This window comes from Homalodisca vitripennis, unplaced genomic scaffold (genome assembly GCF_021130785.1).
Source record: "Homalodisca vitripennis isolate AUS2020 unplaced genomic scaffold, UT_GWSS_2.1 ScUCBcl_4079;HRSCAF=10011, whole genome shotgun sequence".
Classification (NCBI taxonomy): Eukaryota; Metazoa; Arthropoda; class Insecta; order Hemiptera; family Cicadellidae; genus Homalodisca; species Homalodisca vitripennis.
This window is the reverse complement of record NW_025780189.1, coordinates 32,385-49,503: the sequence shown is the minus strand read 5'-3', so window position 1 is coordinate 49,503 and position 17,119 is coordinate 32,385. Positions and strand designations below refer to the sequence as shown.

General features: G+C 33.5%; 1 protein-coding gene across 1 annotated transcript in view; it reads left to right on the top strand.

Moving 5' to 3' along the window:
• The first annotated feature begins 4,652 nt into the window (after positions 1–4,652).
• LOC124372807 (platelet-activating factor acetylhydrolase-like) overlaps positions 4,653–17,119 on the top strand; it is a 44,652-nt gene continuing 32,185 nt past the window's right edge. The window contains exons 1-2 of the mRNA XM_046831215.1: positions 4,653–4,714; positions 16,115–16,288. Coding sequence (XP_046687171.1) covers positions 4,653–4,714; positions 16,115–16,288 — 236 coding nt within the window. The remainder of the gene's footprint in view (positions 4,715–16,114; positions 16,289–17,119) is intronic.

The window sequence follows — 17,119 nt, the reverse complement described above, 5'->3', positions numbered from 1 at the left end:
TAGATACACTACGCGCATGCGCTAAACGGTAACTGCAGTGCTGCGGGAGGCATAATTTAAAAATTGTACTTACTTTAAAAACATGCCTCGTATATAGTACAGTACGTCAATATTAATATGTTAGCCTTTTTATACATATGTATATATAGTATGCTTTTACACTATAATAATATACATCTTTTTGTGGGTAAAGTTGTTTGTAATACACATTTATATATGTATTAATAGCAACATTTGAATAATAATAATGGAAATCGTTTTAAAAAAGGACTTACTAATATAGCAGTACTGAACTGCCACTTATAGGGTTAAATCCATCTTCAAAGCACTGCAGATGAGATTAGAATAAGGAGAAATATAGTTCAGTTTCTAGTTGGTATGACTAGGATAACAAGAGCAAAAGTACTGCATATTTCAGCGTTGTTCTTGGCCTTTTTAACTCCAAAATATTTGTGCTCCTGAAGTATTCGGAAGGCGCACTGTTTGCCACACACAGTAAACCCAATAGCCGTATAGGAAGCGCTCTGGAGCTAAAACAGTTTTCACACAATAATGTTTTGTGATGAATAATCTCTCACCCTGAATACGTATGCAATTCTAGCAGAGTAGATAAGGAACACTTTGAAGTAGTTTTTGTCATTCCTACTAGGATCGCATTTGCTTTATTGTATATTTCTTTTAGACCCAATTTACTGCCATATGATGGTATTGAATCAGTTGTTCCAAATAATCAGCTGATTCTATTTCTGTTTGTATACTGGATACATGTTGTACTCACTTTTACATTATCGGCTAACCTGATTGTTTGTAAACGTTTCATTGTGTTTATCGTGAGTAAATAAATGTAGGTGTTTGTGTAATTACTGAGTGTGTAAAATGGCATAAGAAAGAGATGCAGACGAAATTTTTGACCTGATATGCTCCCCTGAGACTCACTGCCTGGCATTTCCCCGCTTACCATCCTTATTACAGATTATGGAAGGACATGCCACATGTGCAGATGGACCAGCATCAGTGAGCAGTGGCGCCACGATAAGACATGGATGTGCCACGATTGCGACGTTCCACTTTGTATGCACCACTGTTCCCTACCATCTAAAAATTCTGAGGGAGTCTTGTGTACTGTAAAACTAACTTGTACCTAACACGTACCTTAGTGTGTTTATGAGGAAAATACTGAATATTTTATATTCTACTCATTATTTTGTAAAATATAATAACTTTTGTGCAACATTAGATTAATTTATGTATAAATAAAATACACACACACAAAACTTCAAAAATGTTTTATTTAATTTTTTTTGTAATAAACACTTCTCCTACAGTAAACCCACCTAAAAACCCAAATCTAAAATTAAAAACTCACTTGTTAGGGCACTTATACTGAGAAAAAACCCACCAGTCAAACGTTTAACAAGTGATAACAGTTCGCCATATTAACCTATATTTCTTCTTATAAGACTCTGTGTGGTGAAATCCTCTGGCTTCCAATACATTCATCTTACAGGATGTTTAATTGAGTGTTTTTATAACATTTCTCCTGCAGTAAACCCACCTAAAAAACCCAAAATCTAAAAATTTAAAAAACTCACTTTTTAGGTCATTTACACTGAGAAAAAAACCCACCAGTCAAAACGGTTAACAGTGACACAGTTCGCAATATTGACCTATATTTCTTTTCATAAGACTCTGTGTAGTAAAATCCTCTGGCTTCCAATACATTCATCTTACAGGATCTGTAACGAGAGAGGAATTGTTTACATACCCCAGAAAACTATCCTTGCATTAGTGTTCTTTTTAATGTCAGAAAAACTCCTAACCACAAACACCTTGTGAAAAATTCTAGGGAAGGTTTGAATAGTGGATCACATTGTGGGTACCTAACCCAACGATTACCAGCAAGTGGTATAGATCGTCTTCAGTAGGAGTGAACTATATTAAATAAATTGCACACTGACGGATAGTGTCGATGCTTGGAAAGCCAACTGAGGTAAATCTTCTAACAATTTGTGAATGGCATTTTGGTACCTAACCCAATAATTGCAATAGGTGGTGTGGATACTCTCAGGAGGAGTGCTCTGTACTAAATCAATTTCCCACTTGCAGATAGTGTCAATAGAAAGGATTATCTTATTGGCCAGGTTTAATGTTTACTTAAATAGTTGCATATCGGTCCTCTTCCATTCTACAGGAAGGGCACCAAATGAGTGAGCTCGGCTTTCTCTCATTTGCAGCAAGCCGGTATACAGATTGCTTGCTTGTTGGTCTTTGTGATCTCAGTGCAGCAGCCTTAAATGGGCATAAGAAGGTTGGTTTTGCCTGTGCAAAGAGGAGATCGGTTATTTCACAAAAACATTAACAGAAATACAAGAGCTGTTGAAGTTTAAGTTATTGGTTACAATTTTATTATACCTTGTTACTGGAAATGTGCATTTTTCTGTAACTTTGGGTTTTATTAAGTCTGCGTTTTCTGTTTGTTTTGTTGCAGAGGACACGTCATCTTGTGCCACTTACTACTATCAGAGGCCCAGCACACAGGGATAGAGACGAGCGCACATGGATACAACATGTCAGGACTGGAGCTGGGAGTTACACATTACACTCTCAGGAATATAAACAGGTGAAACCTTATTCACTGAACTTTGAATTTTAAGCACAGAATCTTTGAACTTGTTTGGATATCTGTGAATTATTAAGGTGTCTAATTTTGTATTGTTTTGTAACATTTTCAGTTGAAGTATAGGAGAGATGAGTGCATAAAAGCTCTCGATTTGTTGGCGGAAATCAACAAACGGCAATGCTTCTAAGAATATTTTAAACACATCAGTAGATCTTTCAGATTTTGAGGTGAGTTTGGAATTAAGTTTTTAAATCCTGAATCTAATTTTTCATTATTTTCACCAAAGCTGGCAGGAATAGAAGAAAAACAAATACAAAGAGTTAGCTCTTTACTGGAACCAAAATATGTAAACTTATTGTTTTTTTAATATGTTCACATACAGTAACAAGGACAAAAACACTGCAGCTTGAAAATGGTTTATGTAAATAAATAAAACAGTTCTGGCTACTTTTCATAGTCTCTAGCAACATTTATACCATTTGTTCATCATTCTTCTTATTTGTGTGTGTGTGTGTGTTTGGCATGAAAGTCTTCAAGTTAATTTTCCAGAAAAACTAATTGGTGAAAACATATTTTAGGATTTTTTTATATGTAACATAAAATATTTATGTTTATATTAAAATGTATATGTATTATTTATAAATAGCTTATATTTATTTTTTTAAACTACTTTGAGACTTGACATAACTTTTTTTCACATAACATACCTATTGTGGGAAGGTTTGATTCAAATGCAAAATGTGAATTTAACATACATTTCACCTTTTACTTAGTGCAGCATCTGAAATCTTGAAGTCAGTGAAAAGAATTTAAAAACAAATTTCTTTTATTCTTTTGATATCAGAGACACTTAGGACTACAAAAGAAAGTGTTTTATAGATAAAGAGGTGTTTCCCATTATTCTCCTCAGGTACACAGTAGAGTGCACTATGATGTATTAGACATGATCCCATAGCACGGTGGAGCAACCGAGTTTTTGGCCCCTTGCTTTTGGGCTAAACTATTGTGGCTCTCATTCTCAACCTGTTCACGCATTTCAGAAAAGTCTTTATACCAAAATACACACAAGTTCTTGGAGGATTATTTTCCCAAAACTGGGCCTGTAATCACGTAAACTTTTGGTTGGGCTCACTAATATCTTCTGCTTTGTATTCTTGGTGGAAGTGAGTAGGTTTTAATGGAAAAGACATTGTGCATACTTCCACATTAAATGTTATTTAAAAACCGCTTTTGCCGGTTAAGGCATTCATCAGTTTGATTATTGTTTACAGAAAAAAACATATGTGTAAAATAGAAAAAAAAACATATGATAAAATAGAATAAAATTTAAAACTAACTGTAAAGACCAAAAACCGATAAATTATAAAAGAATTATGTACAAAAATATGGTTTGCAATTTATAATTTTGGAATGGATTTCTTTTTTCACTAATGGTATAAAAAATATCACTGAAATTTACGGAAGGTTGGGAAATACAATTATCTTTTAAAACTGTCATACATGCACTTTCAATTTTATTTCTTTTAGTCCAGGAAGATTCTTTAAACACTACACTAGATGATTCAAAATTTTATATGATGATTTTCCTTTACTTTTCCTTCACTCCTATCTTGGCAAAAACTTTATTATTGTCCGCTGCTTCACAGAGACTTCCTGTTCACTTATGTTCTGTTTTGATAGTAAAGGGATCCAAGAAATTTGTGGTCAGTTCATCCCTCTCCCTAACAGTACAAGTTTACTGGACTTCAATCAATTCTAGGTCAAAGATTTATTACAATTTCTTTTGATAACCAAACCTGTTTATATTAATTGATCCTTGCAAGATTATAAAGTACATACCATTTAGGTAAACAGCATTTATTCTAGATTAAACAAACTGTATGCTGAGTATTGAATTTGACCACTTTCCAAGGATTTAAATACAACTATATTACATTTGATATACTTAAATCCATAACTAAAATGAGGATTATACTAACACAGGAATTCTATTTATAGGGGCAGTTGGACCTGGATCAAGTGACAATCAATAATGGGTCATTCCTTTGGTGGTGCCACAGCCTTGCTGACTCTCAGTTCAGACTACAGGTTTAAGTAAGTAAATAAATTCACTTTAATATGAAAAACTTGTAGTAATACTCTGAGTAATAAACTGCATTTATTAATTTTTTTATTTACTTATTAATTTTATATTAATTACTTCTGTGCAACAAATGTAATAACTCATTTTGTATCTTATTATTATTTGCATTGTGTTTAATCTGAATTCCAATTTTTTTCTTTAATAATGTTTTAAATTAAAATATATCTGTACATTTTTCTGTATTATTTATTATATTCAAAAATCAATAAAGAACATTTATATCTAAAGTCATTAAATTTGGTCAATACATTTAACTATAATGATACAATATACAGAAGATAAAATATATATTAATTTTTATCGGTATATTAACACGTTGACTGCAGTGAACTCACATTACCATTATTCTGTGTGTTCTAAAAGTCAGTACATGACATGTCTCCAGTGAAGGTATTAACGACATATAATATAGCCACAGAGGTATCATTGTTTAACAGATTGACTGTGGCGGACATACATTATTAATACTGCATACTCTAAAGTCGGTACATGACATGTCTCAGTGAAGGTATTAACGACATATAATATAGCCACAGAGGTATCATTGTTTAACAGATTGACTGTGGCGGACATACATTATTAATACTGCATACTCTAAAGTCGGTACATGACATGTCTCAGTGAAGGTATTAACGACATATAATATAGCCACAGAGGTAATCATTGTTTAAACAGATTGACTGTGGCGGACATACATTATTACTACTGCATACTCTAAAGTCGGTACATGACTTGTTGCAATGAAGGTGTTAACAACAAACTGATCATAAATGTAACAGAAAAATATCAATTTTATACACCAATCAACTTATTGGTGTATAAAATCCAATAACAACACCAATCAACAATAAATGATTTGCAATGCAAACTACAAAACACAATGACACCTGCAGAGCTAACTTACAAAACATCTCCAGCTTAACAACCTCTATCACCAAATTGCACGAATAAAAAAATTTAAAAAACAAGGATCTAAGAAACAAAATATCTTCAGTATCTCGCTACAGGTAGCAAAAAATAAAGAACTCCAAGAAATAAAGAGGACACAAAAATGAAACCATCAAAAAAAACACCAGCCAATAAAATTGTCAAAGAGTTTGGTACTTTTCGTGTACAAAATAGGCCCCTCCCCAATTACAGCAACACAACTTAAAGGTATAACGCTTGAAGAATTTTTAATGGAACACCTACAAGAAGTGACAAGAAAAACAATCAAACTACCAGACGTTGCTCAAGACAAAATTCCAGATACCAGCGCTTCAACTCATTTTTTAGAAGACCACCACATGACACAGAAAAATACATAACAACACCAAACCGGATCATGATGCAAGACAAGACCATACCCTGCTCCTACCCCAATACGCAACATAGAGTTAACAAAATTAAACCTGCTAGAAACCAATGTACTCCTCCCAAAAATATCCTAAATAAACAAAAACCAACAGATGCAGCATCCAAAAAAAAGGAAAGACCCACAATTTCTACAAAAAAAGACACTTCACTAACAATATTACATCAAAATACAGATCGAATCTCAAATAAAATAGATATGATGACTGACCTCCTCACCAATACCTATCCAGATGTCCTCATAATAACAGAACACGGCCTCTCAAAGTCAAATCTAGAAAATACCAACCTAGAAGGCTATACACTAATAGAGAGTTTTTGTCGAGAGCACCACCAAAAAGGGGGAGTGGCGATACTAGTGAAAGATGAACTTAAGAACTACGCTTCTGGACTGGAAAGAAACATACATAGCCAGGAACTTGTATGTGAGCTGTCTGCAATAAAACTGACAATAAAAAAACAAATCACATACATTGTCGGAATCTACAGACCAAACACGAATTTGGACGAAGCCATTGACATCTTATCTAGCACGCTAGAAACTATACCTACATGGAATAGCCCAGTACTGATAATCGGTGACATCAACATTGACTGCCTTGAGACAAATAGAAACAACAACCAACTCCAAGAGACTCTTAATTCATACAATATCACAAGACATCAACTACCACCTACACGTATCACCCCGAACACTGCAACTTCCATTGATATGGTCTGCTCCAATCAAATTCCTTGCAAACCAACAGTCAATGTCATTAACACCTTCATATCCGACCATACAGGACAACTGGTGACACTGAACAACAACAAGCTCAATCCATTTGACCAAATTATGTATAGTAGACATTTCACTGACAGAAACTTGGAACTGCTTAATAGGTTACTCAAACAGGAGACTTGGAATGACATTCTTAGATTAGAAACGGTAGAAGACACTTATAACACATTCTTAAGAACTCTGACGTATAACATGGATGTAGCATGCCCACATACTCGAACTCGCAAGAGGAAAACCGCAACAGCCAACTGTACTTAACCAAGAAACAATGGAAAAAGCGAAATCAGTTCCTAGCTGCACAGGAAAAATATCTGCTTACTGGCTCACATAAAAACAAGGCTAAGGCAACAGAAAAGAAAAGGGAATACGACATTCATCTCAAAAACCAAAGGAAACTTAAGACATCTGAACACATTAATAAAGCAGAAAATAAAAGCAAGGCAATATGGAATATAATTAATAAGGAGAGACACAAAAGTAAAAATGGTAATGATACGATAAAACTTAGCAATAATGGAACTTTAATTTCAGATCCCTTAAAGGTAGCAGACCACTTCAATAAATTCTTTGCTAATGTCGCTAATAACACCCTACTACAAGCTTACATATGACGGTCACCTAGTTAAACGACCTTCCACTATACACAACATTCAAGACACGCTTACTCTCTCACCGACAACTGAACAGGAAGTTAGGAAAACTATACAGACAATGAAACAGAAAAACTCAGCTGGTTTTGACGACATCTCCACTAAACTTATTAAAAGCATGTAAAGATCATCTAATATTACCTCTGACCAACATAATAAATAAGTCATTCGCACAGGGCATCTTCCCAACAAAATTGAAGTTACCTAAAGTGTACCCTAAACTCAAAAAAGGGGATCCAACACAAGCCAGTAACTATCGGCCAATATCCCTACTGCCTGCAATATCCAAAATTATCGAGAAGATTGTGTTATCAAGACTATTAAACCATCTCAATACTAACAACCTTCTTCCCCAAGAACAACATGGCTTTATGGGAGGTAAATCTACATCAACTGGACTGACAAGCATTGTCGAATATTTAATAAAAGCAATAGACAAAGGAGATACAACAACTGCTATTTTCTTGGATTTTACAAAAGCTTTTGACTGCTTAAGCCATGACATACTTGTGAAAAAGTTGAAGGCTCGGGGAGAGTGGTAGGGAAAACTGCTGACTGGTTTACGAGCTACCTAACGGACAGAATGCAAACGGTAGAAATAAGAAGCACAACACAAGGAGTGACAACAAAAACTACCTCGACACCACTGCCAGTCAGTAGAGGAGTTCCACAAGGCTCAGTTTTGGGCCCCATACTGTATATAATTTTTGTTAGTGACTTCCCTGACTACCTCAGAGAATACTGCTCTATGCTATTGTATGCTGACGATACAGTACTCCTGTTACAAAACAAAAAGCCCACCAGATTGGAAATAGACTCATATATAGCTATTAATATGGCAATAGAATATTGTCAAGCCAATGATCTAGTACTGAACAGCACTAAAACTCAGCAACTAATACTTGGACGAAGCAAAGGAGAAGTTTTTGGAACTACCAGAGGCTGAAAGAATGCAAAATGTAAAGTACCTTGGACTAGTCATAGACGAAAACTCTCTCCTGGAATGACCAAATAGACCAGCTATGTGGAAAACTCAGTACATCATTGTATGTGCTAAGGAGATTAAAACAAGTTGGTAGTCCAGAAATAATTAAATGTGCATACTACGCTCTCTTTGAAAGCCACCTGAGATATGGTATAGCCATCTGGGGCAGCTCCTCGAAAACTAACACTAACAGGATCATGGTGCTGCAAAAGAAAACAATCCGCATAATGTCAGGATTAGGACCAATAGATTCATGCAGGGAAGCTTTTAAAAACTTAAATATTCTAACAACAGTTGCCCTATTCATATTAGAAGTAACTGTCCATACCAGTCAACAAAACATACCAAGAAGAGGAGATGTACATTCACACAACACAAGAGCAGCAAACAATTACTCACTTCCCTCTCATAGATTGACTCTATTTGAGAAGCAACCTACTTATACGGGCGCCAAATTCCTGAACATACTACCGCCTGAAGTTAAAAATCATACTGCAGACAAACAGCAATTCAGAAGGGAACTAACCAGATGGCTCCAAGAACGTCCCTTCTACTCAATTGAAGAATTTCTTAACAGGAGAACTGATAACTTATTTACACTTACACAACCATCGTAAACTTTATTACATGTAAACTTTATGACACCATTCTAATCTTGAAGATTATGAATAAAGAATTTTGTCTATTGTCTATAAATAAAGATCATCTATACTCAAAATTTGGCCATATTTGTGTGACTGGCGGAGAGTACAGATTGAATGAATCAACTCACATCAGTCATATCTACTATTGTGACAGCTGGTTAACTAATTTTATATAGTCCAAATTTGATCTATGAAAGATAAGTATTGTATTCATTGATTGTCGTACCAACTAAGAGCATTCATACCAAAAACATAATAAATGATCAAGATTTCTGGTGATAATATTGTGGTTGACAGAAGATAAATTATATACATAGATCTAGTCGGGATGGCAGTACTATTAGACCTAAGCCCAATGACATGAAAGTTGGCCAAAAACGTCTCATGTCACAAGATAGGTTAGGTAATCTAGTTGAATGTTTAAGTAATTCTGACTGGAATTGTGTGTATCACAAAGATGTAAATATTGCTGTAAATAGTTTTTTTAAATATTTTAACCATGCATTTTAATATTAGTTGCCCAAAGATATCTGTGATACCTAGATCTAAGAAATGCGATGTGATAAACTGGTTTACGCCAGAATTACTAGATAGGCGAATGCAACTTCTTGCTCTATATGATAAATGGAGGATTACTCGGAACCAAGATGATCACATACTTTACAATAGTTTTAAAAAACTCTATAAGCAGGAAATCATGAAGGCTAAAGTAGCTGCCAACAATAGATATATCAGTAATTCCAATAACCAATGCAAAGCTGCATGGTTTGTTGCTAAAAGAGAATGTAATCTTAATTGCTCAACAAAACGCAGTATACCAATCTCACCTGGCCAATTGAAACTCTTACTTTGTTAATTTGTCTATTGACAGTAATGATAAACAGGATGAGGTCATTGATGTAAATGACTCAGTGTACTCTGACTTGCTATCAAATTCTACTAGGCCTAATGCTGATAATGTATTTAAATGGAAGTTGGTGGATGAAGGAATGGTAAAGTGTGTTGTCAATAAAATGAGTGGTTCACATAGTGAGGATGTGTATGGTTTGTCCAATTTTTTGCTTAAAAATATAATTAATGTTATATTGTTACCACTTACTTATCTGGTAAATTTAGTTGTTACTGTAGGATATTTTCCAGACTGCCTAAAGATGTCTAAAGTTACACCTATATTTAAGAAAGGAGATATGAACTGTCCTGAAAATTATCGGCCGATCACAATTGTCCCAATTTTAAGTAAGGTAATCGAGTCTTGCCTGGTGGCACAGCTGTATGAATACTTTGTTACCAACAATTTGTTGTATCCTTTTCAATTTGGCTTTAGGCCTAAACATACAACCGTGGATGCAGTTGAGAAAATTGTAGACTATATTTTAAACAGCTTTGAGGACAAGCTGGTGGTTGGTACTAGCCTATTAGACCTAAGTAAGGCTTTTGACAATGTTTCTCATGTTATGTTATGTCAAAAACTTAAACATTATGGTGTTGTAAATGAAGAACTGTCAGTAATAGAAAGTTATCTTAAGAATAGGAAACAAATGGTTGCTGTTAAAAATGAGTGCTCAGAATATCTTGATGTTTATGCAGGTGTTCCGCAGGGCTCTGTCCTTGGTCCTTTTCTTTTTTTGGTGTTTGTGAATGACTTTAGTTATAATGTGTCAGCTTTCTCTATACTGTATGCTGATGACACCACGTTGATCCAAAATGATGTAAATATTCCAAATGTACAAGCAAAACTGAATGAAGCTCTCATACAGGCAAAAACATGGTATTTCTCTAACAAATTGTTTATAAATGAAAATAAAACAGAACACATCATATTCTCTTTGAAACATCACATTAACTTAGATGATAGTATGTTTAAGCCGGTAAAGCTGCTCGGCATATATCTAGACAGTAAGCTCTGTTGGGAGGAACATGTCAGTAATTTATGTAAAAAATTGGCAAGAGTGACCTATCTCTTGAGAAAATTAAAAACTTGTGTAAGTTCAGAAGTACTAATTATGTGCTATTTTGGATTGTTCCATACTCATCTAATTTATGGAATTAGACTCTGGGGAAATTCAGCCTCTGCCAAAAAAGCCTTTGTATGGCAAAAAAAGCGATAAGAGCAATTACTGGATTGTTTTCAATGGAGTCATGCAGAAAGGTTTTCCCAAATCTTAACATTATGACTCTAGCTAGTGCATATATTTACTGTAACCTATTCTATGTAAAAAATAATATAGATGATTTTAAAGAAAATTCCTTAGTTCATAGTTACAACACAAGGCAAAAAGAAAATTTGTTTAAACCTAGCATTAGACTCAATAAGTATTATAAGAGCTATAAATATCATCAACTATTATTATTCAACAAGTTGCCAAATTCTGTAAAATCTCTACCACCTAAGAAATTTAGTATTATGGTTAGCAAGTGGCTTAAGATCAAAGCCTTCTATACTGTTGAAGAGTACTTGAATTGTAGTGACATGTGTGATATTATCATTCGGACTAGTTAAGAGTTTTTATTTCATTATTGGGGCTTGATTGACGATGCCTATTGTACTGTTTTTTGTATTTAATGGCAAATAAATCTCTTGATTCTTGATTCTTGATTCTACATATCATTAAAAGAGCATCAACATCCAAAATTATTTCAGTTGGTCAATCTTTGGTGATATTTTTTTATAATTAAAAGGGGATAAATTACATTCATATTCAAATTTCTAACAGTTGGCCCAACATGTTCATGTATAATCTTGGTTCTGACAGAATTTAATTATGTATGTCAATTAATTGGCCAATCAACAAAGAATATTCATATCAAACTGGTTAATACTTTGGCCATAATCATATAATTGACATATAAATTATAAAGTTTACTATTTATTGAGGTATTAACGAAAAACCTTCGAAGCTTTTGGCAGTTAACATTTTTCTTCTTTTGTAATTTATAATTAATAAGCCCAAAAAGGTAATATACATAGAAAATTTTAAGAATTTATTTGTGAATGTTTTTCTAAAGCTACATAATGCAATTAATCACTTGACGGTATGTTTGTAATAGCATGTAATATTTACTTTAATGTGAATAAATAATTATTCGTTAATTATTAAATTAAAATATATTCAGGTATAAACTTGTTTACAAACTAATACTAGCTTTAAATTTTATACATTTAGATAAGTAGCCATTTCAATTAACATGAATGGAATGATGGCTTCTCGATTCTTTCTTGAATCCAAAAACTGGGTAGCTTTAAGAAGAGTAATCTTTTATTTCTTAGGAATGGAACTGGTCACATCTATCATAATCCTTAATGTGTATATTGACAAACGACTAGTTAAGAAAAATTTAGAAAGCAGACTAAACTATCTCTGTATTTCATATGTGTGTTTGGTTGATTCTGTTTAATCCATCTATAACTCTTTTTGCTCTTGTGATAGTCAGTGGGTGGGAGTGATAATGAAAAAATATCCTCAACACCCTTAAAACAAGTGCATCAAGGAAATGCATCATAAGACAAGAAACCATGAAATTTCTCTCCCACAACATTTAAGTATAAAGATATATGTTACTCAATATAAGTTTTAGGGATATTGATATTAATATACCACCCGTCATCTTATCATAGAGTAAATCTTCCAATATTCGTTAACATTTTTAAGATGAATATCAGTTTTCTTAAGAGTAAAAAAGTTAATTGGCTCTCATATCAAAATTTAAATTAAGCTCATTGACAAGGGAACAGGTCATGGTTACTTTAATGTAATATCTACATCCAACGTAGCAGATTTGACTGTCTAATTTTTGGCCATGTAAAGACAGTTGCATAGAGTACTGACCTTTGGGGAAATTTTTGGAGAGATCATTAACTATGATAATACAGAGTGGCTCCAGCTCTTGATTGCAGATTTATGATTGATACCATTATATACTGTATCTTATTTGTAAAGATATGATTTCAGTAAGGAAAGTTCTTTTCCTTGAACGCCATTAATACAGTTTTTGTTGTTTTTTTTTTTTTCAGAAATGTTTTTATAATTATTAGTGTCAACTGCCTTCTTTAAATCGAGTATAGTCTTGTAAAGCATTATCTTCAAGGACTTAAGGATTCTGTTTGCAACCAACCAATAAATCAAATCTCTATTTACATTTGTCAAGAATTGTGTGAAATTTTTTATGTATAGAAAACAAGTTCTGTTACTGTAGTGTTCCCGTTTATAAGAAATTTTCAATCCACTCACCACTTGGATTTTCTATAAATTCCTTCAAGGTGTACTCAGGTCTTGAAAAGCCTTTTCTTGCAGCTTTTTCAGTTACGTTTTGGATGTTGGATGTTAAATCTTCATCCTACGTAACTGTTCATTTGAACATTTTACAACAGTCCATGTTGAAAAAAATAAGGTGTTTGATTTTAATGAAATTAACAGCAATTCTACCTACCATACTAAAATTATAGTAGAACTATAATTAGTATTTCATTAACATACTCATATTTATAATTGATTATTGCATACAATTTTTTAATAATGCAGAAATATCCTCTATTGAAGAGTCATAATAAGCCAAAAAATCAGTGGCAGTTTATAAAGGAAAAATTCTATTCATTACTTTATTGGCCATGAACCGTCCTATCGACCATTTTAATTTTAGCTTTGAGTTAATAACAATTGTTTTTGACTTAGACCTGCATGGAACAGATGCCACTCAATCCCATCAACTCTTTGTGAGTAATCAGTTCCTTTTTTTTCTATCCTTGTTAAATCGTTTGAGATGAAGAAGACCCTGCAATATTTAAAGAATGATTATTAAAATCATCACATTCTGTTAAGTTTAATCATAAATGTGGGGAAGCAGACAGTCCGTACTCAATTTGGTCTATTTACAAAAATTATTCTTGATGAAAATGATTGCAGTTGTTTAAAATATAAGACTGTTTTCTTGTCACAAGATAGATACTCAGATGCATCATATTATTGATCATCCTCTGACCAACACATTCTTGTTATAAAGTAAAGGCCTTGGCCAATATATTTAGCTATAGTAAATTATGGGACAAATGATGAAGTATACTGACCAATATAAACTCACAACACGTATTTTGTCATTTATTTCATTGTATGTTGTGACAATTATTTGTATTCCATACACTGCTTAGAGAAAAATTAAAACTGTCAATGTAACTGTTCATGGAACAATTTAAATGATGAGGTTTAATAATACGAGGGGTATTAGAAAAATAAGGTTCCCATGATTTTTTAAGTAGTCAGCTCTATATTTCTACTTAGTGTTATACATCAATTTAAAACTTAAAAGTTAAGCTATTTTTTCACATAATCACCGTTTCTGTCCAAACACTTTTGTAGACGATGCTCCAACTTTTCTATCCCCATGTTGTAGAATTCTGCCGCCAATCCTTTGAGGAATCGAGTAACCTCTTCCTTAACTTCATCATCGGTACTGAAGCGTTTGGCCACCCAAGTGTTCCTTTAATTTTGGGAATAAGTGATAATCACTTGGGGCTAGGTCTGGGCTGTAGGGGGGATGGGGCACAATAGTCTAGCCAAAAATTTGTCAGCAGTTCTTGAGTTTGACGTGAGACATGAGGTCGAGTGTTGTCATGAATCACCGCTCACACACTTTGTGATAGCCTAATTTTTTCGGTTAAAATCTTATGAATTGTGGTGCTGGAAATCTCAGGAATAAGCAAAGCAAGTTCGTGAATGGTGATTCTCCGATCTTCAAACAATAATCTCTCAACTTTTTCAACAACTCCATCTGAAACTGAAGTCCGACCAATTCAGTTTTCTTCGTGAATTTCCATGCGCCCTTCATTGAATTCTCTACACCATTTCCGAATGTGTTGAACAGATATGCAGTTTTCCCCATAAACTTCGATTAACTGACGATGAATTTCAATAGATGAAATCTGTTTTGCATTTAAAAAACGTATCACAGCACGAATTTCGCATCTGGCGGTAACAACGATAGGGAGCTCCATCTTCGAAGGCAGCTATGCCGTCACTGTTGGACGTAGAGAGGCGGGAGTGGTATGGATAGAGAGAGGGACAGCTGATGAGTAAGACAGTGTTGCTAGATTTCTCCCAAAATAACGCATTCTGTCTCGGCAGCATAGGGAACCTTATTTTTCTAATACCCCTCGTAATTACAAACTACTTAGTATGTAATAGTTTTAACAAAGATTTCTACCCATTTATGGACAGGGTAGGAGTAGGCCACACCAGCTTCAATTTTTATTACTTACAGATCCTCAGCAAACAAAAGAAAAGTGTCACCTACTGAGTGATAGGCTTCAATGACACTGAGTCTATTGTCAGACATAGAACATCCTAAAAGTCATTTTTGTCTATGTAGGAATGAAGTTTAATGCAAACTTTCAAGTCTACAGATAAAATACTTCCTGAGATATCTTGCGACAGATACACGTATTTCTCAGTAAATTGGGTTTCAAATCAGTGCCTAAATAAAAAAAGTCTACACACCAAGTCACTGTAAAACGATTTTGGATGTGTTGGAATAATTTAGGGAACATATTTTAATATGTAAAAATATCTTATGAGCATACTGAGTTTTGTTTAAAAATTAATTTATTCTGCTATTTTTTTCTCATTACCATCATGGTTAACTATAAGGTCAATGTAAAAATATTCGCTAATGCTCAGTCTAATCCCTTGAAGTGACAGGAACCATAGTCGAACTCAGAATTCCTCGTGTAGAAATGAAGCTTCATACAAAATTTCAAGAGAATAGACAGATAGAAATGAAATTTCTCAGCCCCACAAGTAATAGGCCTTCGCTAATGTTCCAAGGCCATCTAAACCTATAACACATTGTACATCTGATTCTTTCTTGGATCTTCAATACTGTGAACTAGTTATTTTTAAAATTACTCTTATATGCATTATAATGATCCAAGTCAACAAATTGTACAGGCAAGGTGTGATTCTGGATGGCTGGATGTTCCCCTTGAAGGAAGAAAAGCTAGAAGTGGCACAACCTCTCTTGTTCATCAACACTCCCACCTTCCACATCACCAGCAACTTAACTGTCATGGAGAGGTTTATTTCCAGCCCTCCAGGCTCGCATCGTCAACTCTTCATCATCAAGTAAGCTATCATAGTCAGGACCTCTTGTTTTTCTAAGGAATGCTCTAACCAAAATATGCTAGATATCTGATTCAAAGGACCACTGTTTTTTACCCTCTGATGTCTGTGGTAGCTATGTGGGTAATGTATATGTTTAAATCCTGCCTTGGAATATGTTATTTCAAACACCAACAGATAATAATTTGAACCAATCTGATTCTTTTGTTTCAGAACAGGATGACTTGACAGAATGACTATCAATATTTTTAATAAAGTCATTATGTAATCAATACTTTTTTTTAAATTTTAAAACATACTTGTGCTGTTTGCTGCCAGTATTTCATGTATGTATTTTTATAAATTTGTTATACCATTACTAACTTTGTTTATGATAAGTAGGTTATTCATCAATATTTGTCCATCTTTTCTTAGTAATAATACTGATTACAGTAAATATGCCATCTTTGTACCAATTCACTGAATAATTTTTTACACACATTGCTATAAAAAAACTATATACTACTCTAAACTAATATAAAATTAATTTTCACAATTATAAATGTATTCTTCCTTTTTTAGAATTTTTTGTACACATTTCACAATATCATAAATGTTTTATAAAGTTATAAGATGTTCTAAAAAACCAATGCAAAAAATACAAAATGAAAAGATTATCCTTTGTGCGATACATTTGTAATATAATTTGTAGATTCATATATTTAATTTTTATGATTTAACTGGATATAATAGAACTTATAATCAACTTAAATATTCTTATTATTAGTATTCTTTCACTCAGTATACCAGATACAAAATCTATATGGGAGTCAGTTTGTAAGTTTTAAGATACTA